Here is a 24,301-nt window from a genome sequence, read left to right on the forward strand (position 1 = left end):
AAGGAAAAGAAAAAGACAAAATTTACTAAAACTTTAAAAATTAATATGAAAACACTTATTAAATTCAAAATACTTATAGAAACTAAAATGGTATTTAAATGACACAAAAAATAGTTGTACAACTACCTTAAGATTTTCCTAAGAAAAAGCAGAAAGGAAGACAAGCAAAGTGAGTGGTCAAATTTTTATTAGTATTAACATGTTTGACATTAAAACCTTTTGGGTTATGTGCAAAGTTTAAATCTTTCCAACACACGTTGAACTTGGTAGACACTTTAGTTAATTGAAACAATCTTTACATAGTTCATCTATCAGTCTACCCCTCAATACCTCGGCAGTCCCTAAATGACATAATACACATTTTATTAGTTTGCAGTTTAACAAGTTTAGATATTTAAGATTTAAAAAAATGTTCTGCATTCTCTAAATCTGATCCAAGATTTTACTTCTCTACTAAAGGATGTTTTAACAGTGTATTCACTTACAGCAGAGCAACATTGTTCCTTTAAAATAAAAGTATAGACTAAAGTGTAACTAATACAAAAAACAATTCTGTGTATTTTCGACATGTAATAACTGGCCATATATCACAAATCTCTAGCCAAATATATTTTCCAGTATATAATCTGGTATCTGTGACAGTTCACAGTTTTAAATGTACACTAAACATGTGCATCTTTGATAGATTTCATTGGACATTTATCCTCTGCGAGTCCTTCCCTCTGCCACGGTCAACTTGCTACTTGTTATTTTCATACACTACACCCCGCACACACTTAACAGAAACCCAGACAGGAAAATGGTAACTAAGAGAGAGAAACTGGTCCAAATGTTTGCCTACACACAAATGTTTCTATGATTTATATTGCTCTTGGCATTCGGTCTCATTCTCTCTCAGCAATATCGATTGTTGCTATACAGAGAAACGAATCGGAGAGAAGCACACACTCCCACGCACACACACAGAAGAGGCTTAATGGAAGGAGAGGAAGGGTCAGAGTGGAATTTGTCAAAAGTGGATTTATCTTATTACCCAGCTGTCTTTACTCCCGCTACGGCTCACAGATAAGAGTCTCCACCACAAACTTATTCTCAAAGTGGAGAATCTTGTGGCAGTTGAGAGCCTCTCGCTTCTGGATACCTGTGAAAAGACAGAAATGGTATGGTGAATGTATGTGGCTTGTTTCAGAGCTCAGTATCTGATTTTTTTGTCAACATGTACTCGAGTGAATTTTTATTTTATTTATTAAATACACATACATATACATATATATATATATATATATATGAGACTGGTAATATTTATGAAAGTAGTCTCTTTTGCTCACCAAGGCTACATTTATTTGATTAAAATATACATTAAAAAGTAATACTCTTAAATATTCGTACAGTTTAAAATATTTGTTTTCTATTTTAATGTAATATATTCCTGACAAAGCAGAATTTTCAGCATCATTGCTCCAGTCTTCAGTGTCACATGATCCTTCAGAAATCATTCTAATATGTTGATTAACTGCTAAAGAAACATTTCTTATTATCAATGTTGTATGTGTGTATATGATATATATATATATATATATATATATATATATATATATAATCAATGCTGAAAACAGTTGTGATGCTAAATATGTTTGTTGAACTTGCGAATGAATATTGGTCAATAAATATGAATAATTATTAATCAATAAAGACCAATGGGATGCTCGTCAGAAGTATAGACGGATGCATGTGGTTACCAAAAACAGTCTCTCTGCGCTCCAGCATGTAAGTGTCTCTCCCTCTGCAGAGGCCATAGATGAAGTAACCCAGCTGATCCACATGCTCCAGCTTCCCGGTCACTATCATCTGTTCACGCACCAGGTAAGACTGTGGCAGGTATGTTCCTGCCTACAAACACAACAGAAGTCACACGGTCACATGTCTGAACTCCAGGCTAAAACTGCATTGCAAAGACTTCACCTAGACTTAATTTCTGGGCATTATTCATAGTGTCCAAGTAGGCAATTCATGAGATTTATGGCAGACTAAAGGATGACTATTTTGAAGAAGCTCAAATATAAGATAGCCGTGTTGCTGCAGTTACCTTGATGTTGACAAGAAGCTCCAGGAAGTCTCTGGGCGGCATCACAACAGAAGTGTTGAGAGGAATGACGTAGCATTTGTTCAAACGCAGATCCAGATACGCTGTCAGTCTCTAAAAGCAAAGACAGAAAACCAGCCAGTTATTTTTGGGAATCTGATGAAATTGTGTGTAAATGTATGTCTTTGTGAGGGAGATACATATCTGCTCTCACCCTGTTGAAGTCATGAACGATGTCAGCAGGGTCACTGTCGCTGAACTTGGGCACCGGGATGTTAATGAGCTCCACCCCCTCATCCTCCAGGACCCTCACTCTCTCCTCAACCCTCTTGTATGCGGCTGGCAAATCCATGTCGGTTTCCTCCTGGCTGTCCTGCATCTTGTAATTTTCCTCACGGTAGTTCACCCCACAGAAATACATCCTCTCCTCCTGAAGACCATTATTCATTTTATTAGAAACTGCCTCAACTTGGTTTTTATTGAATTTTAGTTTTGTTTCTAGTTTTAAGTTCACCTTGAACTAATCCTTTTAATGCAAAAACTAAAAAACAAAACTAAAATACAAAAAAAACCCAAGGTAAGACATTTTTTTTAAATAAATTTTTTCATGGAGGAATTTTAATTTCATACTGAATCTATGTTTGGACTTTTTATTGCATTACATTTTGAAGTAAATCTTATATTTAATACTTGTTAAGTATCCGACAGATTCACATATTTATTCGGAGTTCTCATGTGGTGCAGCTGATGGAAATGGCTCTCTCACCTCTATGAAGTAATACCTGTACAGGTAAGCTCCGCCCACAACCACGACAGACAGAATGAGGGCCAGACCCAAACACATGCACCAGCACCAGGCCCTGGACTGCTGCCTGATACGCAGACCGTCCTCCACATCCTTTAAACACACACACAAAAAAAATTAACTATATGCTCCTAGTAAAAATTAAGTTTCTTTAAGCAGTTGATGACTTCAAGAATGCATGCTACATTTATTCTTATGTTAGCTTTGGTATAGACATATCATCTATATTCATGTATTATATGGTCTATGACGCCATGTGTTCAGGAACTACTGTTGGGAACCGTGTTTTCTCTCTGCAATCCCCAAAGACTGTGTTTATGTGCATGTGTTTATTTGTTAAAGGAGAGAGTTTTCATAGATGTGATCTGTGAGTGCACTTAGTCTGGATGTGGCTTTGTTAAAAATAATTGCATTGTGTGCAGCAGATACTGGGAAATGTCCAGCTTTTCTCCAGAGACCAACAGGAACAAACACAATTCATATTCATACAAATGAACAAAACATCAGCTGACACAGTGACTGATGAACAAGGACGAAGGTGAAAACATATATATATATATATATATATATATATATTTTTTTTATGTGTTGATTTGTCATTTTTCAATATAATGAGAGCAAAAGAAGCTAAAGTATCCAAGCTTTCCTGTGTTTTCATAATTCATATGGCAGACTCCAGGGAAATTATGAGCAGCACAAATGAGTACATTTCAGCTGGAAACGTCTAATATACAGAAAGGTTTTGTTTACAGGTGTCTGAGGGATGCAGTCTGGGCTCAATTTCCCACGACAATGCTGCAATTTAATTTCATTATAATTTAGTCTAGTCATCATTAGCTCTCCTCTAGTTCATTAAAACACCAACCTCCTGATCTTCCACAGTCAGACACATTTCAGATTGTGTCTGTTTGAAATGATTAGGGCTGCAAACACTAATCAATAATGAAAACAGTCAACTAACACATTTTATTAATCGATTAGTCTGGTCTGTGTATATATAAAAATATACAAAAATATTCTGTTGTTTATATTTTTTTTTGCTAGACATGAAACTATATAGTATGTGAAATAATTTATATAGTGCATTATGCATAATTACAAGCAACTAGGCTAACCATAAACCAATTTTACTAAGTATTTATTTGTGTAATTACACTGTAATAATGACACCTTAAAATAAAGTACAAAATGAAATTAAGCACACACACACACACATATAGATATATAGATAGATAGATAGATAGATAGAGTATTAAAACCAGCTGAAAATTTAGGAACTATACTTCAATTCCGGCGTAATAATCAAAGAACTGTTCTGCTGTAACATGGCCAAAGCAGGCGTAGTGATATTACGCAGTCCCTGAAAATTGTTCCCAGCTAGTTTTTGTACTTGCAGCCATAGACACATAAATACTTGTATATGTCTGTGGTTGCAGCAATAGCAGTGTTGCTGGGAACTATTTTCTAATAGAGATCGGCTCAATGGATTCAAAAATGGTAAAACTCATTTTATTAACTCTGGGGGGTAGGAGAATGAGCCTATTCCCCCCAAAAAGTGGAGTGTTCCTTTAATTATCTGTGCATGCACTACAAAAAAAGACTTCCAAAATCATCCTAATGCCATGTTCAACTAAATGCGTTTGCATTTTCTATCATTTTAGATTGTATTTCTTTCTATTTAACTGCATTTACCCAAATGCACTGATATCCCCTGTTCAAGTGGGGCTCTGGTTGCAAAAATGCACTTCCTGTTGTGGAGTCTGTGAAAAATGAGTTGATAACAAAAGGCTTCAAAGATTCACTCACACTTTACACACAAACACAGCGGTTTCAAATACACTCGGACACACACACACACACACACACACACACACACAGCAGATTATGGCTTAGCTAACAGAGGCCATCTTTGTTTAAATAACCAGAGCCTTCAGGAGTTTCTTGAAGGAACAAAGATAGCTGTTTTTGGGCCACAAGTTCAGTGAGGCTTTGATCACCTGTGTGACAGAGGATTTTAGACCACACAGCACAAACTTTCCAGCTTATCTCATGATGAATTGATAGCTTTTGACTGGTTTAGATAAGAATTAGAGTCTCTGATTGCTAGAAATGTCTAAAGGTAAGGATCATTGCTCCATGCATGAAATCTTCTGAATCAATTTCTCCTTCCGAAACGCTCCTTGCTGAAACCGAGCCAGTGAGATCAGGCTGCACCGTTGGTCTGATAGCAGTGGCAGTGTTTCAGCAGACACTACAGTGTCTTATGAATGATTCACGACCTCTTCTTGATTATCAACCCAATTCACACACTAGGCGCTGACTCATCCTCAGTGGCAGCTGATGATCTTATTTGAGGAAAAGAAGCAGCCAGACGGTGCATGCATCTGAGTGGGCTGGTCTCACCCTTATGAAAGTCTCCCACGATAGACTGGTTAAACATGTCTTTCCTCTTCCTGATTTTACTATGTTTACAACTGCAACCTTTTCAGGAAGTGCAAGGGACACCTGTACACACCCAGAAACCTTTAAATGCTAATCTCATTTTAAAATGAACTTGTGTTTAATTTTAAATATTGCATTGACTGCACAGACATAAATCAGGCTGCTATAACAAGCATTTAGAGTTGCAATGCATGATTATTGCATTTTTTTAATATATTTCTTAAAATTGCATGTGCATGTATTAGGAATCTTGATGGAAAATATCCTAAAAGTGCAACGCGATAAGATATGTGTATTTATCCTGGTGTTTGTGTTTCTGTCGGCCATTTTCCTGTAAGCTCAAAGCTGTCTGACAGTCTCTCTCTCTCTCTCTCACACACACACACACACACACACACACACACACACACACACACACACACACACACACACACAAGGCAGGAGATGGCTTCCCTCTACACACACAAAAACAAAACTATCTGACAATAAATACGGTTACAATCATCAAAGCCCAAACAAACACTGTCTGCGTGTTTCAGTCACACTGATGTAAACAACGTCTATGTTCCGGTCAAACATCAACGGTTTTTATTTTCTTTGTTTATTTTTGTAAAAAATACTTTATGTTTTAATTGAATGTTGCCATGTCTATCTATACACCATGGTTGACCACCATTACAAAAAATAAACACGTTAAGAATTTAATGGTTAAAAGTAACGTTGTTTTTAACGTTGTTTCGAATCTCAATGATCGGTTAACGTTAGCGTTTGTGCTAACAAAACTCACCACATCCTGAGGGATCAAAGCTTCATCCTTCTCCTCCTTATTTAAATCCTTTTGTCCGAGAGCGGAGTTGAAAGCGAGTTTCACCATATTGTGCAACTGGAATTAGTTTTGTCTTTGCCTTTTTTTTTCCCACCGAACTATAGCGAAAGCTTGGCAAAGCCGACGACCTCTCTGTGTGCACTGCGCTGCTTATCAACTTGCTGTGGCGCATTTAGTTCGAGACCGGATTAATACTGTTTATTAATGAACAGAAGGGGGCGCTGTTTCCACCAAATACAAATAACAACGTTTGTTTTGTTTTAATGTTACGTTTCCAATTTAATAAATATATTACATGATCGCACAATATAATATAATATAATATAATATAATATAATATAATATAATATAATATAATATAATATAATATAATATAATATAATATAATATAATATAATATAATATGAAGGGGGCGTGGTTTCAAAAAGAAAAGAAAGACTGTCCAACCTACCAGGTTTATGTGAGTGCAGGTAAGATTTATGTGGGAAAAAAAACACATGTTACGAAATCCTTGCAGTAGTATTGCAAAATGCAAAGGGTGTGGAATGGATACAGTAAGAATTTATGACGCAATATTGGTAACACTTTAAAATAAAAATACAATTCATTATTAATATAATTAAATTTATATAATGGATAATATTCATATAATATTAAATCCAATAAAATAATCCATTTAATTATAGGTAAATGTTATTTTATTACTTGAAATATTAAAATGTATATGTAGAAATTAGCTTTAGGCAAAATGTAATACTTTAAATGTATGGCTCGTGGTATACCTAATGCATTCAGTAATGTTAACAAATCTGACCTTATTGTAAACTGTTACCTAAATATTTTAACATAACATCACCTATAACATGTTCAATGCAGACTTTAATGGCATGTACAAAATAAATATCTGACTGATAATAGTCAGTTTAATAGACTTAGATATAGTTTAATACATGTGTGTTCAATGAAATCATTATGCTACTGAGAAGCTGGAATAACATAACAATTCATAAATAATGAATTAATTATGCATTACAGTCAATCTGAAAGTACAGTACGTCAGTCTCACAACAGGGCGTGTGTCCTTTCACCAGGTCAAAGCTCTCTTCAAAATGAGTGTGAAAAGGCCTAAGGAGAGTCAGGGAGTGATAAGATTGATTTCTTAATTACAGAAAATACTTTAACTCTTTCTGAATGACTGAAAGTCCTGCTGCCTCAAGCTGACTAAGGGCAAGAATAGCTGCATCTTCAGGGGGGAAATCTTCCCACTGCCTACATGTCCAACCTGAGAAAGAAATCTGAATATTTCAGTGAAATACTGCAGCTTGCTGTTTGGGCAAATACAGTTAAATACTTAAAAATAAATCACTAATGTTTCAGTATTACCTATTTTTACAACAACAAAAACTTGGCAATTAAGCATTTAGAGCTTTATAAAAACCCATGCCATCGTTATCTTAAACATTTGAATATTTACTCAAAACTGTTAAAACCTGTTGTAATGGTGACTGCCAAGTTGGCGTGAGACAGGGAATAGTCTCACATGACAGATTTTTATCACTATCACGAATGATCTGTGGGTGGGCCATCTGGGCCTGAGACTACACAGGCAACAACACATTCAAAGAAATGGTTTAACTTCATTCTTCTCTGGCTCTGAATTAACTGGTTCAGCAGAGAGAGACCTGTCCAGTTCTCCCTGCATGATGACTGTGACATAATAATGGTAGTTGATGATGAATGCAAAGCAAATGTTCTTCAGTCGGATGCCATCTTCCTCCATCACCTCTCTGGGCACATTCCTCCCAGGTTTCTCTGGGAATTCAAATTAATTTACATGCAACCTGTGTGTTTAAATGCACTAGCATATAAGAAAAGTTAACATGAATAAAGCAGGAATTAGGAACATAAATGTCTTTCTAATTTGATACAGTGATGTTAACATCAGTAAAAGGCAACACGGATGCACTTTTGTGACAGTGAACTCACCCAAATTCTATGTGACCTCTTGGTAACTGGTAGGTGCCTTTCCCAACTTTGTTTTTTCTTTTTCCTAACAAGACACATCCTTGATTGGAGTAGTCTCACAAAAACCAAATTCCACAAAACTCCCATTCCAGGACGTTTGAGGATGGCTTTTCCATTTTGAATAGTCTCGGACATTGTATTTAAACTGTGTTGAAACAAACAGTTATATAGTGGTAATCCAAACTTTATATGACCTTAATTATTTACTTGGAGTACCATCTGAGACTTAAGCCAAGATCTAACCCTTCAATAATACAAAAATAAAATTACAAACGGTAATAAACAAAAAAAAAATCTATATTAATTGTATTCTACAAAGTAAAATACTGCATTTTTACAGTTTTAAATTTAGAAATTGAAATATCTTGAGAAAAGGGAGGAATAATAATTCATGTGTATAAATTACTGTACATTTTAATTACAATTAAAATGATGTACACTGTAGACACTCTTATTTCCATTAATGCTGTATTTATGTTATAGCATCTCAAAAGTCATACCTAGATCTTGACAAGTTGGATGAAACATTAATAGATCTGCTTAAATATAATTTGTGGGTAAAACACTTGCTGCCATCTACTGTCGTACGGATGTAAACAGTCACTTAATCAATATTTTAGGTGAGCGGCCGCAGTAAAAAGATTCGAGTCACTGGAATGAACCAAACCCTTTTCAGTTAGTGAGAGGGAGGGACATGTGCAATCACGCTGGGAACTAATCCTCATGAACATAATTAAGCAAATGTTTCTGTCTAAACGTATCTATATCTTACTTAGTAGATGACTCTCCTGACAGAAAGCATACGTTTCACGATCTTGTTGAAGATTGTGCAATGTGAGATGTACAAATGGTAGTAAATCATCTTAATTCCCAAAGTAAAGCAAATCTTTATCACAGTAAACACGTGAACTGATTTTAATAGTTAGCTTTGGTTCATGGGGAAGGAAATAGCCAGCTGCGATTCTCGATGCCGAGTTGCGCAGTTGACGTACGTCCTGACGCAGGCGCGCCCAGTCATTTGTTTTTCTGCTGCGCTGCTTGAGCACAGAGAAACATGGCGACGTCCCTGATCTGTGGCCGGTTGTCCGCTGGACTGAGGAATTCCGGCTCCAGGACGACTTTAAGCTCGGCAGCTAAGGTCAGCTTGGGTACACACATTAGATAGCTTTATCCGACTGTCATTTGTGAAGCTGCTTGGTTTTTTTGTTCACTTTTATTGACCCTAAATGGGCGATTCTCCTTTGACATTAGCCTTCAGGCTAACTGAAATCATTATTAGTAATGCTTAGATTAGCAAACCTATTCATTATCTACTGAGCGGATGCTCTTTTGTAGTAAGACAGATCCAAGTTGAAATATCTGGTAGTTTAGTGTGAAATGTATGTGGTTAATTACAGTTTGTAGCTTGTTTATATGGTTATCATTCACACTGTACCTGTCATCTGCCTTTTCGAGTTAACGTTGACCTACATGAACAGAGGGCCAGACTGTTTTGTTTCACTTCAGTGTTTCTGTTGAAAGTCTAAGTTAACCCTTAAACCACTCAGATCTACATATATGCTTGTTGTAATAAACAAAGTGATAGTGTCTTTAACGAGAATCCTTCCTGAATCATATACATTTCATATAATAAATGTCGAAATGTTTGGTCAGTAGAGGGTTGTACCCTTGAGTAAAACACCCAAGTTCCTCCATAAAGCACTATTCCTGTATTGAGTGTACAGTATGTCACTGTGGATCATGGCAAATGATTATACCGTAATTAATTAGTCAGTTAATCATCTCTGTATTGCTGGCACAGACAGTCTGTTTCAATAGGTGTTGTAATTCCACATATTCTGAAATCCCATATATTACTGTAAGACTCTTGACTTTGCTTGGCTTCTACTAAAGTATGTTAAGTGTTCATCTATTGAGCAAGGGAAAAAGGGAAAATCCTTTTTCTTGTAAAGCTGAGACTTTTCTTGTTCTTGTTTCCGTTTGTGGTTTGCATAAGCAATCTACAAAAGTTAGTGTTTGCAGTGTAAATATGACCATGGCTTTGTAGCCACAGAATCCCTTTTTCAATCTTATTTGGCAGGGTGAACAGAATTTATTTGTGTTGGATTTCATGTCCATTTTCTGTCTTTACTTTAAATTGCCAGGTGCTCGGTGGGACATCGGGTCTATTTGGTAATCATGGGAACCAGTGGTCTCCAACGCTGTCAGTGCAGCAGCAGAGGAACCTCTCCCTGCATGAATACATGAGCATCGGGCTGCTGAAGGAAGCGGGCATCTCTGTGCCTGCGGGTTTGGTGGCCAGCACGCCTGATGAGGCTTATGCTGTTGCCAAGCAGATCGGTAAGAAATCATGAACATATGCTGGGCATTAATTGAGGAAAGTTCTCGATACTTATTCTCAAAGGGATGCAGGCTGCATAATTGTTCCATAACATATGCACATTTGTATTTTCCACTGTTTACATATTTTACACATTGGAGTGATCTTGAGTAGTATTTCAACACAGCATATTTTTACACGGGTCAGATTACAGAGTTTTGAACAGGACAGCCACATCACCCTATGTTAGGGTCTTAAATTTGCTGTGTTTCAGCTGTTGTGCTGTGTTCAAACACGCTGCAGTCTAAACATAGATTCGTGCCACCTCTGGAGAATGTGGCTACCCTAACCTTTAATCTAACTGTCAGAATATAGGCAGCACCTGCACAGGCCCATGATGGACAGGCAGTGCTGTTCGCTGGAATACAGGAGGGTAGGGTGTCACAAACATGGAGGATGTAGTATAAGACTGAGAAACGTGTAACTATAGAGGTTGGGTTTACGTGACCAATTAGTTTGAATCTTGGTGTGTCTCAGATCAGCATAATATTGGAATTCACTCCTTAACTTGCTGTTTCCAAATCAATAATCATTTGCTGTGGATTTCATTTCTGGTAAATGCCCTAAAATGTACATTAAGGGTTGCAAAAAGTGGAAGTGTTTTGTTTGCAGAATTGCAACATGGACAAAGTTGGAAATATGCATGGTTTCAAAATGGAAAATCAGCAGTTTAATGTGGGGTACTTCCCTTTTGCAGAGCTCCAACATGGTACAACTTTAAAAGGTTTCGTTCACCCAAAGCTGAAAATTCTTTCAGTATATACTCACCCTCTTCTAAATCCTAAAGTCTAAATCCTATAACAGATTGTGGAGCACAAAACGAGGTTCATCAGAATATTCATGCTGCTGTTTTCCATACATTGAAAGCAATCATGGAAAGACTTAATTCCAGAAAAAAAGATAACAGTAATATTGTGAAATAAATGTTTACATTTATATAATTTATATCTGTGATGTCAAAGCTGAATTTCTTTGCAATCATAGCTCCAATCTTCAGTGCCACATGATCTCTTGAAAATGATTCTGTTATGATGATTTGGAGCTCAGGAAACATTTCTAGTTATTATTACCAATGTTGAAAACCGTTGTGCTACTTAATATTTTTGTGGAAACTGTGATATATGTTTTAAGGATTTGTTGCTGAATAGAACGTTCAAAAGAACAGCATTTATTTCAAATAGAAATATTTTGTAACACTATGTCTTCAATGTATCATTTTATAAATGTAATGCATTCATGCTGAATATTAATTTACAAAAAAAAAAAACTGCCTTAAACTTGAATTGTAGTTAAGAACAGTCAAATTCAAGCCATTAGGCAGGAAAAAGGCAGCACGATCATTTTGCTCAATATCTCCTTGTCTACATAGATCTTTTGGGGTTGGAACAAAATTAGGTAAATAAAATGTTTTTTATTAATACCATCTCAACCAATACCACTAGTAAAAAGTGTAGTTATGTCTGTTTATTGAAAAGTTGGCTTGTAAAGTTCCAACTCCCAGTCAAAATTGTATTAACTCCACCTTATTGTTTTTACCAAGCAGACAGAATTGAGGCTTTCCTGAATCATTCTTATTGGCGTCACATGTCTGTTGTTTACAACTGGTTATGCAGTTTAAATCCTAGTGAATCAAAACTATTTAATCCTTCCCGGTCTGTTATGTGGCATTACATTTATCATAACAATCAGTTCCAGACTTTCATAAGCCTGTTCTGTGCGTCTGCACACCAGGTCTGTGCAGGTTTAGAGACTGTAGCTAATTACAGTGTGACTCACTGGTTGAGGATGCGGCAGCTCTGTAGTGTATTTTTCATCTGTCAATTTAAGTGCTATTTGTTTGTTTGCTAACGGCCTTTGAGCGTGGCCATGTGTTTTGTGTACTTCTCTGTCTGTTTGGTTGGCATTATTCAAGGCTTTTTTTCATTCTTGTTTATTCTTTCGCTTTTTTTCAGGCTCTAAAGACCTGGTGGTTAAAGCCCAAGTGTTGGCGGGTGGTCGAGGCAAAGGCTCTTTTGAGGGAGGATTGAAAGGCGGAGTTCGAATTGTTTACTCGTGAGTGTTTGGACCTGCTTTATTGTTCATCACCTTATTACTTTTCCAATTTCCCTTTTGTCTACTCACTTTCATTGTGTCTACAGGCCAGAGGAAGCGAGAGATATCTCCTCTAAGATGATTGGCAAGAAGCTGTTCACTAAGCAGACCGGAGAGGCGGGGCGGATCTGTAACCAGGTGTTTATCTGCGAGCGCAGATACCCACGCAGAGAGTATTATTTTGCCATCACCATGGAGAGGTCCTTCCAGGTGAGAGGACAGTACTGTGTGGTTTATCTATGAAACTGCCTTGCATATGTGTGCATCCAAGTACATAAGTCTTTTTGCAAGCATTCAAAAATGACATCACCAATCTACATGCTGCAGTAAGCAGAATGGCCAATAGAGGGCAACTTTTATTGTGTTGTGTCCTGAAATACCATCACTTTACTGGTTTCACCTGGCCTTGAAATGATCACAGGTTCTGCTTCACCCCCTACAGGGCCCTGTGCTGATTGGCAGTTCTCAGGGAGGCGTGAATATTGAGGATGTGGCTGCAGAGAATCCTGATGCCATTGTGAAAGAGCCTATTGATATCATAGAGGGAATAAAGATGGATCAGGCTATTAAGGTGAGGTGCAGAGTGTTATATAGCTCTGTAAGACAGTTCCCACACTGGCCCCTGCTTGAAAAATGCTTTTATTCTTCTTTTTTTCTCTCTCTCTCTTTTAGGTGGCAGAGAAGATGGGTTTCCCCCCTGCATTGATCAATGAAGCTGCAGAAAACATGTTGAAACTTTATGATGTGTTCATGAAGTATGATGCATCTATGGTAGAGATCAACCCAATGGTGGAGGATTCATCTGGCATTGGTACACAGAAGCAGACACCTTGCACTTTAGATCGTTATGTATACATTTAAGAACCCAGTCCTAGGGCTGCACAAAATAATATCAGTATCGGGAAATGGCTTTTTGGATGAATAATTATTGTCACTGTGGGCTTTAGAGTTAAACTTGACACTGTGTTCATTTACATGTATATCAGAGCATATCAGAGGAGATTGGTTTGTTTACTGTGAATCGAGCCACTCTGAGATGATGAACCACTGTTATAATCTAATATATACTGCACAGTGCCAGTCTTCACTCTGAAGACTCTCCAGGCTGTATTAATTTGCCAAAAAACAACCAAAATAAAAATGTGATGATTTAAAGAAAATTACATAAAGAAATTAAGTTTAAGAATTTCTGTCTTAGTCATTTAATTAAATACTTTTTAAAGTTTTTTTTTATTATTTATTATTATTTTTTTTTAAAGAGTACAATAGTATTATTCCAAAATATTTGTTTTGTATATAACAATTATCACAAAAAAATTATTACTTAAAAAAAAAGATTGTTTTATAGTCATATTGAATATGTCAAAAACAGTGGGAATGTGACCTATGAAAACTTAAGTTGAAAGAATTTTGTAAAAAAAAAAAAAACATTTTCACCTTAAGGTCATGGAAATAGATTTGAGTTAAGAAAAGGGTATACCGAAGTGTGAACAGCAAATGTTTTCCCGTATCACTGAAGTTCATGCTAACTAATAGTAATTTTTCAGCTGTAATCTTTTTTTTCTGTGCTCCTCAACAAAATCCCCCCAATCATTTTTATATTGGATAATAGTATCAAATAGAGCTATTCAAGATTCAATTTCAAAACAATTTCTGTGCTTTTTCAGGTCCAGTAAATATAGCAGAAAAACAAATTCAATGTCAGTTTATTCCAGTGTTGTGCAGCTCTACCCGACACTGTAATACTCTATAACAGGTTCATAGATTCTGCATTCATAGATGACTTCTTATGTGCTTTGCAGTGATGTGTATGGACGCTAAGATCAACTTTGACTCAAATGCTGCCTATAGACAAAAGAAAGTGTTTGACATGCGAGACTGGACCCAGGAGGACGCCAGAGACAGAGAGGCAGCCAAAGCAGACCTCAACTACATCGGCCTAGATGGCACTATCGGCTGTCTGGGTCAGTACAAAAAGCCATGACCATCCATTAGTGAAACATTATCACAGCATTGAGTGGACGATTCAAAAACCAAACTCACATATCAGCATTCTTGAGATATATATATATATATAATATGTGTAATATTAGAATTAAAGACCTCTATATATTGTATTTTGCACTTTTAGTAAGCTAGATATGATTTGTACCATTATAATTAGATTTGAATATTGAATATTTGTGAATCTATACATGCGATGTCATCTGTGTTTAGTCAATGGGGCTGGACTCGCTATGGCAACTATGGACATCATTAAACTGCATGGTGGAACACCTGCTAACTTCCTGGATGTTGGAGGCGGAGCCACTGCACAGCAGGTGACAGAGGCCTTCAAGCTCATCACGTCTGATAAAAAGGTATTGTCATGATAAATTGAATTACATTGGCTTCTGTGTTTATTGCGGCTATTTTTATTGCACCGCTCATGTCAGAAAATTTTTTGTCCCTAACAGGTCCAAGCTATTTTGGTAAACATCTTTGGTGGCATCATGCGGTGTGATGTCATCGCACAGGGCATTATTATTGCTGTCACTGACTTAGAACTGAAAATCCCCATCGTAGTGCGGTTACAAGGTGAGAGAGACCAAACTCAGTTCTATGATTATGATTGATGGTGTGGGTGACTTTGATTAATTGAGAGGCGGAGGGATGATTTGAAACCCATTAAAGTATTTTCAGTTCCCATACTTCATTTAAAAGGTTGCTGATCTTAAAAACTGGATCATATTATCAGTTATGCCTGCAAAAACAAGCACTTCAGGTTTCCTTAGAAAATAACATGAATAGGACTTATCAGGCATATCAGAGGTTCTTGTGGTCATGGGAAAACCTGGTAATATTTGGGGATATTTTCAAATAGTTTTCAAGGCCTGGGAAAAAGGAAATGGCAAATGCAAATTACTATAGTAAATATAGATTTTTCTAGTTACACAATACTTTATCATTTATGTCACTTGTTAGATGTTGCTTTTGTATAAAGTAACACTTAAGAAGTTGACGTTGCTTCAGTTTCTTTTTATCAGAGAACAGTTAACCAGTTCACCGATTGGTCAGAATGGTGACAAAAAGAAAAAAGTGTCTCATGTTTTCAGGCCCTTCATCTCACTCTCATTGCGCTTGTCTGATCTCCAGGAACAAGAGTAGACGATGCTAAGGCTCTGATCGCCTCCAGCCCTCTGAAGATCCTGGCCTGTGATGATCTGGACGAGGCGGCCAAAATGGTGCGTTGCTCTCATTTATGCATGCATGTTAGCAAATCCAAAATGACATGAAGAAGAATCTACCCATCATGGTTTGGGAATCCAATTGATAGTGCAAAGAAATATGAGATTTTAAAGGAGTTGTTCACCCAAAAATAAAAAATCTGTCATCATTTAGTCGTTGTTCCAAACCCATATCACTTACTTTTGAGAGACAGGAGAAAATTTCCCACAACTTCACCTGCCATTAATGATTAAAATAGCAACATTTACACTTTATTTGAAGGGGAAATATAGAATCAAAATTCACATCATGCATACACATTTCAAACAAGGATCAGTTCATTAATAGTAGTTAATTCTTTAAGTTTCATGAACTAACAATGAAATATACTTTTACAGCTTTTAATAATCTTGGATAATATCAATTTCTACTTGTATTATTTTAATATTTCAAGTTATAAATAAAACATAAATGCATAATACGTCTCTCAACTATAAATTATAAATGGCTTTAATGTTTTGTGAGTGAATAAAATACAAACAAATTATGAATAAATCATCTAGATTAATTAATGCTGTGTAAAAAAGAAACAAAGAAATTCTTTGTTTATTCATGCTACCTAATACAATAACTAAGGGTAACAAAATACACCCGTGTCATTTAAAAGGGGAAAGTGTACAAAAGGAGAAATCAAAGAATATGTTGCAGGCCATAAATCTTTGCATCGAACAGAATCAAAGCAAATCTCATTATTACTATACAGTGACTATACAAACCTGATTTCCAGATACAAGCAATGGAGGTGCTTGATTGGTTTAAGTGATCATACAGCTGAACCGCTGGATAATCACGACAGCCAAACAGAACATATTACTTTTTTTAAATAAAGACTTTTGTAACAATGTTATGTAACCATCATTACTTTTTGATTTTTACTATTCAAATTTAGTACACTGTGTTATAATTAAATGGATCATAATGTTAAACCATACCTTTCTCTCTCTTTTCCTCTAGGTTGTGAAGCTTTCTGAAATTGTATCATTGGCTAAAGAGGCCCAAGTTGATGTCAAGTTCCAGCTGCCCATCTAACAAAGCAAACCTACAAGCCACATCACTATTCACACCATCTTACATGAACTAAATCTAAGCCCAGCACTTGTGCTTGTCTAGTCTCAGACCTCCAGTAGAGTTCTCTACAACCCCGTGTCCTGGTCAAGCTCCTGTCAGCTCTCGTTTCTGTCTCTCTGTGGTTCCCTGTTCCTTCTGTCTCATCAGTGCTTTCAGATTGTTAAAGGACACGTGTGTCTGCATGTTACCACTTTCATTTCATGCAAATCAACCTCACCAGAGTGCAGAGCCCATCAAACCAGTCCACTAACATATTGTTGGATTTTTTTGGTTCTATTGGTTTAGATTGGGTCAGTGGTACTGCCTACTGTTGTTTTTTCGTCAATGTTATAATTTTTTTTGATTGCTTAAGTGGAGGATGTATTTATGTGGGACTGTATTTATACTGTTGAAATGTTCGGAGATCTGACTCTTTGGGTAAAGAATGTCTCGGACACATTGGTCCTATCTTTTGCCATATATGTATACACACACACAGTATCATTAAAAGAAATTCCCACCCCCTCGTTCTTCATCCCTCCCTCCTCTCCTTCTCTTTTCTGGCGGGAGGGAGTGTTGCTGCAGGATGTCTTTTCTGTTCTCCTGAAGAGAAATGCACCATTTCCCTTTTAAGTAAACGCACAAGCACTCACAGGGAATATGTGTGTTATTGGTGTTCTCTCAGTCTGACATGGAGCCACCAGTGCAGTGGCTGCAGAAAACAATAAAAATATTGAAGTGTCTCAGAGGAAGATGATTGATGCTACTCACAGACTCTGCCACTGTCTATTTTTGAAATGTAGAACATGCACTTCTATTGCAAAGTAAGTCCCTTGAAGCATTTTTAATGATAGATTTGGTCGTGTAGTGAGAATTTAACTTTTTCAAAAGGAAAGTGCTCTGAATTTGGCAGCTCACAGTTTGAGGTCTGTAATACTTCAACCATCCAGTAACATTCCTATTAAACGCAATGGTAGCTGTTCAGCTGGTGCAGGGCCCCCTGGAAGTACCGTATGTGATATATGAGTTATGCTTAAAATAATTATCATTGTCTAAAATGTCTAAAACTGCACTCAGTTAAAGTTACAAATGACTTGCTTCTAGCATCTGACTAAGACTGCATTTAGATGCTTAGATCGATTTTAGAGCAGTGTTTGACATAATAGATCATGAAATACTATTACCTAGATTACAGAATGTCATTGGTATTCAGGAACAGTCATTAAGATTGATTAGGTCGGGGTGCAAAACAGTTTCTGGAGGGCAACAGCCCTGCAGAGTTTATTTTCAGCTAATCAAGTCCTTCAGGCTTCTTTGAAAACTACTTGGTATATGTGTTGGAGCAGGGTTTGAACTAAACTTTGCAGGGCTTGGCCCTCCAGGAATTAGGTTGTTTAGATCCTACCCATCTGACGGTTACCATTGTGTCTCTGTAAATGAGGAAGCATCTAACCTTACAGCTGTAAAATATGAAGTGCTGCAAGGATCTGTGTCAGGCACTCTCCTGTTTATATATATATATATATATATATATATATATATATATATATATATATATATATATATATATATATATATATATTTATAGTGTTTATATATATATATATATATATATATATATATATATATATATATATATATATATATATAGGCCTATATATATATATATATATATATATATATATATATATATATATATATATATATATATATATATATATAAACACTATAACACTACAAATACTATGAGATTAGATTACTTATGGGCAAAATAGTCTATGCCATATTTGCTTATATTTAGTCAGAAACCAACTGATGATCTAGAACTATTCTTTTATTTACATACTTTAATATAAGCCTAAATATTTATTACAAATGTAATAACAATATATATATATATATATATATATGTGTGTGTGTGTGTGTGTGTGTGTGTGTGTGTGTGTGTGTGTGTGTGTGTGTGTGTGTGTGTGTGTGTGTGTGTTAAATGGTACAGTTACATTTGAAGGGCCATCAGTGAAGTGTTGTGCTAGCTCAGGTATATATTGATATTAGATGCAAATATTAATTGACTGATAAATCCACTTCTTTAAAAATGTTCTATTAGTGATGATTTGAAATCAGTTGAGTTGTCTTTGAAATGCACTATTCAGACAATCGTTTGGGCAGTGAAGATTTTGGCTTCAGGGTGCCTGTTTCAAATGCGTCATGCTTTAAATAAATTAAACAATATATTTCTTTGCCAAGGGTGATGTACATATGTTTCATATGAACAAGTTTTAATTTCATGCAATCTTAGAGATGTTCTATAATAATCCCTGTAGGCTATGGAATATATGTTTATGGGAATATGTTAAAGTTGGAAGATGGGGTCAGGCAAACTCATGTTGATATGTTCCCTTCTGTGAGCTTACATAACCTCTACAGCTCATCTATCTTTACTGGATGGGAATCGATACTGCACTGCTTCATATTTTTTTAATTATGTCACACAGTAGTTGGCCTCATACAACTTTGGATGCTCTCTTTCTTGCATGCCTGGGATTAATCTAATAATTCTTTAAAAAGAGAAATTTTTATTAGTAGTTATGTTAAAATGCAGTTTATTCTTCTTGTTTTAAGCATTTGTTCTTGTTTTAAGATTTATACTTTAAGCAATAAACCTACTTTTTTTTCTTTAATAAAAATAATCTTAAATGTATCTTTACTGAAGTTTGTTTTTAACACATTCCACCTTCAAATAAATATTTCAAACAAACAAGATATAGCCCCACTGAATATAAGTCTTAATATTTTGTCTTAAGGGTCTTAAAGATATTTTTACTGGCATTCACCTCTATTAGACTAAAATTATTCCATTTTAAAGTTGATGTTTTGGACAAATATATAAAATCTAGTCATCTTTTTGACATAGTGGCACAATTGTGAACACGCACACACATTCAGCAGTTGTGAGAATGATTTAATCAGAGATGTTTCAGCTTGCACAACTGCTTCTTTGGAAAATACTTTAGAAGCTCTCTTAAAACATGCAAAATATGTGCATCCTTGCAAAAACTGTTGATCTGTCACAAACTTGTTGTGCAAAGCAGCGAATGGTTACCAAAGGTGCGCAGCTCCTCGTAAGTAGTGGTGAACCTGCGTCAATAAAATTAATGTTTGATGCCTGTTTGTTTTCCATTACAACCCATTTCCATCATCAAATTTTAGTCAATACTTACATTTCTGTTGCAGTGTAATATTCTTCTCAGCTGTTTGGATGTACTTCTGTTTACAGCCAGTCGCTATTGTGGTATTTTTATTTCCTCGATCGGTATAGCTCAAGTCAAGATTCACCTCATTGGAAATAACATTTGCATAATTTCCCACCATGCCGCAGGCTAGTTCATATTTACCTGTTTATTTTTGGTGGAGTGGGGCCTCTGATTTTTTTCTTGCAGTGCTGAGGTTGATACGCCCCTGAGGCTAAAATTATCCTCAGCTTTTGGAGAAGAACTTCTTCAGGGCTTTGCCTGTGAACTCACTGGAACTAAGTTGAAATGACATCCTGGAACATTTTATATTGGAGATTTGCAGTTGACTGAGGGAACTTTTAAGAAAGTAATTTGTGGATTTAAGCCATTCTTATAATATCAGAATGTATCATTCACTTCATTGCCCTGTGAATTTTGGTGACAAAAATAGAGCCCTATGATTTACACAGTGTGGAAAACAGAGATGGACTCACCGAATCTATTAATTAAAATGGAATTCACTGTCTAACAGAATTGGGCAAGATTTGGATAAGTTAATCAAAAATAGGGCTGTACACTTAATCTAACCGCAATATGGACTAGTGTCTGTGGGTATTAGACTGCAAAAAGACTGCTTGAAATATGAAGTCTGTATGTTCCGCACGTCTTTGTGTGAAATGGCACAGTTTTGTCTACACATGGGTTCAATCTACACATGTATACAATCTTGGTGTTTTCAGTGTTTGCCTTATCACTATAGCCTATAAGGACAATCTTCATGAACTTAATGTCAAGAGCTGCTCCGAGACTCATTTCATTAGGATAATACCATTTCATTTGATAAAACTAATTATCATTAAAATTGAAGAAATTCAATTTGAAGAAATGAAGTCAGAAATTACGTAACTGTTGTGTAAACGTTGTGAGTTAGCTTCTCCATGTCACTACTGTACATAAGAGTGTACTTTTCAAAATAATAGTAACAATAATGATAATACAGTTTATTAAAATATTATTTGTAAGGAATACCACAATTGTTTTTCAGTGCCTTAATTAAAAAGGAAAAACTGTTGTGCAGCACTTTTTAGTTTGCCGAAAAAGTTTGAACCGATAAAAGAATCTTGGAAAAAATAAAAAAAATAAATAAAACATAGCACTATTACTGTTAACTATAAACTATTATACTGTTACTATTACTGTTTTAACATTCTCCATTCTTTACATTACCTGTATATTTTACTAGTTATTATTTTTGTTGCATTAGTGCTTTTGTATTCAGTCTTTGGAGTATTTCAAGTTTACGTTTTCATTATTATGTTTATCCTTCAAATATTTTATCTATTCCACATCTACATTTCAGTGCAGGTTGTATGTTGTATACATAACTCTGTATGTGTATGTGTCCAAATATAAAATGGAATTTGGGAAAAACTAAAACAGGGCCCTGCGCAGGTTATCAAGTGGTTTCAAATGGATGCTAAAAAAAGCAATATTTGGAAAAACAGACATCTCACTTGCACCTCAATTCTTAAAATTGCCCTTACCAAAGGCCTCAAATTAAGCCTTTAGTGTCGACCTCTCTCCAACACCATTTCCCTTTTATTAACTATTCTTATCATATTCCCTATAGCCTTTCTCAATCCATTCATCCCTCTCTCCCTAGCTCTGTCGCCCATCTTCTCTCTCATTAGTTGTGTGGCTCTGACAGGGGTTCATAAATCTTTTGCTGAGAAAGGTGAGAGAGGTGAAGTTGAGGATGTCTCCGCAGTCCGCACCCCTCCTACCTCACCTGCTGTTATGGAGCGATGTGTCAGGTGGTCCCTGGAGACTCACCCACCACACATGTGCCAAGTGTTTTTCTCTCTGTGCTCTGAGTTTGTCAGTTGCTGCATCAGTCATGCTGTTTTGACGCTATTAAAGATACAATGTGTAACTGTTAGTACTGAGCCGCTGTTGCCTGAGGGATTTGATGCTAAAAGACTGTCTTTAAAAAAACACACTGTGTGGACTTGTTTGAATGGAATGTTGTTGTTTAAAAATGTCTGCTTTTGTTATATGCTCAGTTGACAGCTGGTTGTACATTGTGCCATAACGCCTGTGCTCAATTATCAGTTTTCCCATGTTGAGAGAGATGCTACTGATATGGGTGGACGTGAGTCTTCAACAAACTTGTTCATCAGTTTGTGGCGACAGAAATTACTCTCTGTTGCCTTGGTAACTGCAGATTCCAGTCCCCTTTCTAACCTTACGCTCTCTCACTGTTCTACCAGGGGGGTCAATTATTTTAATCTTTGCTTCAATTTCAATGACACTTTTCAGACACAGACTCCAACTGCACCTCAGTGCCATGCGCTAATCAAACAAGCATGGAAAAGGTACAGGTGATGAGGAGCTTCAGTAGAACAACAGTGAACTCTGGTCAGATGAGATGTTGTCAGGCCATATGTCAGTTAAAAAAAAAAAAAATCCTGTGCTGTCAGCTATCATACTTTTTGTGATACTGGCCTTCAGCCATAAAAAAGATGATATTAAACTATTATTAAAACAATTTTTATGTTGTTTCTACATTAATTTGAAGACTGAATGTGAAATTATTGCAATATAAAAGAATGTTTAAAAACTTGAATATTAGGTGGGATTAATGACGAATCATTGTGATTAATTTCAGAAAACATGTGCGATTACTTAAATTTTTTCATCGATTGGCAGCTCAAATATATATATTCAAATATATAACAAATTGTTTTTACAGAGTGCGTGTGTGTGTGTACACACACATACACACATACAAACACACACTCTGTAAAAGCAATTTGTTGAGTCTTAAAAAAATTTTTTAAATGAAATTTTAAATGTCATGGTAATGAGTAAATGTGATAAAAGGAATCTCAATGATCCCCTCTTGACAATAAATTACATCCTTGCGCTTATTTTTCACACCGATTGTCCCCCACAGAACGGAACTACGACATCGGCAACCGGGAGTTGCTGGCTGTTCGGCTGGGTTTGGGGGAGTGGCAGCACTGGTTGAAGTAATCGGCAGAGTCGTTTCTGGTCTGGACCGACCACCGAAACTTGGAATATATCCAAACAGCCAAACGACTGAATTCCAGGCAGGCTCGCTGGGCACTCTTCTTTGGTCGCTTTAATTTTACCATGTCTTACCGACCAGGCTCCAAAAACATTTAGCCTGACGTGCTCTCCTGTCAATTCATGGCCCCGGAGGACACAACTCCACCAGCAGACATTATTTCACCTGGTTGTGTGGTGTGGTGATCACCTGGGGTATCAAGGAGCATGTCAGGCTGGCTCTGTCGGAGGCAGAGGTGCCGGGGGGGGGGGGGGCGGTGAGTCGGTTCGGCCAGAGGTTCTGGAGTGGGGTCACTATACGGTTGTCATTACTTTGGTGGACTGCTTTTCCAAGGCGCTTCACTTTATCCCTCTCCCTAAACTTCCCTCTGCCAGGGAGACTGCTCGGGCGGTCATGGACCACGTCTTTCGGATCCATGGTCTTCCGGAGGATGTGGTTTCTGACCGGGGACCCCAGTTCATCTCTCACTTCTGGAGGGAGTTCTGTCGACAAATTGGTGCTACCCCTAGCCTGTCGTCAGGATACCACCCACAGACCAACGGCCAGACCGAGCATGCAAACCAGGACCTTGGGAGGACCCTTCATTGTCTGGCTTCGCATAATCCCTCATCCTGGTGCCAGAAGCTTACATGAGTTGAGTATGCGCACAATACATTGCCGGTGTCGTCTAATCTCCTTTTTTTTTTGCTGTCTCGGATGTCAACCCCCTCTGTTTCCTTCACAGAGTTCCGAAGCTGTGGTTCCCTCAGTTCAGGCATTTATCAATCGATGTCGGCGGACCTGGAGGAGGGCCATGGAAGCACTTCTGAGAACTAGGGAACGGCTGAGGCACCCAGATACATCTGTGGGCAAAAGTTATCGCTCTCCACCAAGAACCTGCCTCTTAAGGTGCCCTCCAAGAAGTCGGCACCGTGGTTCATTTGGCAATACCCCATTTTTAAGGTGCTCAGTCCGGAGGAGGTTCGGCTTTGGCTTCCGCATCCTCTTCGTCGAGTGCACACAGTGTTTCAC

General features: G+C 36.8%; 2 protein-coding genes and 1 pseudogene across 2 annotated transcripts; 1 reads left to right on the forward strand and 2 right to left on the reverse strand.

Annotated features, from left to right (window-relative positions):
* Positions 1–170: 170 nt before the first annotated feature.
* itm2ba (integral membrane protein 2Ba) lies at positions 171–6,341 on the reverse strand. The gene is made up of 6 exons (XM_052600637.1): positions 6,118–6,341; positions 2,850–2,981; positions 2,298–2,513; positions 2,087–2,197; positions 1,740–1,890; positions 171–1,141 (listed from the first exon to the last, which is right to left on the reverse strand). The coding sequence occupies exons 1-6, from the start codon at positions 6,202–6,204 to the stop codon at positions 1,053–1,055; spliced, it is 786 nt and encodes a 261-aa protein (XP_052456597.1). The 5' UTR covers positions 6,205–6,341; the 3' UTR covers positions 171–1,052.
* A 635-nt stretch (positions 6,342–6,976) lies between these two features.
* LOC128016176 (nucleotide triphosphate diphosphatase NUDT15-like) lies at positions 6,977–8,316 on the reverse strand (annotated as a pseudogene).
* A 663-nt stretch (positions 8,317–8,979) lies between these two features.
* LOC128016175 (succinate--CoA ligase [ADP-forming] subunit beta, mitochondrial) lies at positions 8,980–17,709 on the forward strand. Its single transcript, XM_052600638.1, has 11 exons — positions 8,980–9,319; positions 10,326–10,521; positions 12,514–12,613; positions 12,700–12,862; positions 13,095–13,223; positions 13,325–13,463; positions 14,455–14,616; positions 14,870–15,012; positions 15,109–15,229; positions 15,788–15,876; positions 16,874–17,709. The coding sequence occupies exons 1-11, from the start codon at positions 9,236–9,238 to the stop codon at positions 16,946–16,948; spliced, it is 1,401 nt and encodes a 466-aa protein (XP_052456598.1). The 5' UTR covers positions 8,980–9,235; the 3' UTR covers positions 16,949–17,709.
* The last annotated feature ends 6,592 nt before the right edge of the window (positions 17,710–24,301 follow it).

This window comes from Carassius gibelio, chromosome A6 (genome assembly GCF_023724105.1).
Source record: "Carassius gibelio isolate Cgi1373 ecotype wild population from Czech Republic chromosome A6, carGib1.2-hapl.c, whole genome shotgun sequence".
NCBI classification, from domain to species: Eukaryota; Metazoa; Chordata; class Actinopteri; order Cypriniformes; family Cyprinidae; genus Carassius; species Carassius gibelio.

Coding starts and splice junctions, on each gene's coding strand:
- LOC128016175 (XM_052600638.1), top strand. CDS start 9,236: ATGGCGACGTCCCTGATCTGTGGCCGGTTGTCCGCTGGACTGAGGAAT. Junction 12,863..13,094: donor CCATGGAGAGGTCCTTCCAG/GTGAGAGGACAG, acceptor CACCCCCTACAG/GGCCCTGTGCTGATTGGCAG. Junction 13,464..14,454: donor GGAGGATTCATCTGGCATTG/GTACACAGAAGC, acceptor TGTGCTTTGCAG/TGATGTGTATGGACGCTAAG.
- itm2ba (XM_052600637.1), bottom strand. CDS start 6,204: ATGGTGAAACTCGCTTTCAACTCCGCTCTCGGACAAAAGGATTTAAAT. Junction 2,982..6,117: donor CTTTGATCCCTCAGGATGTG/GTGAGTTTTGTT, acceptor GTGTGTTTAAAG/GATGTGGAGGACGGTCTGCG. Junction 2,514..2,849: donor ACAGGTATTACTTCATAGAG/GTGAGAGAGCCA, acceptor AATGGTCTTCAG/GAGGAGAGGATGTATTTCTG.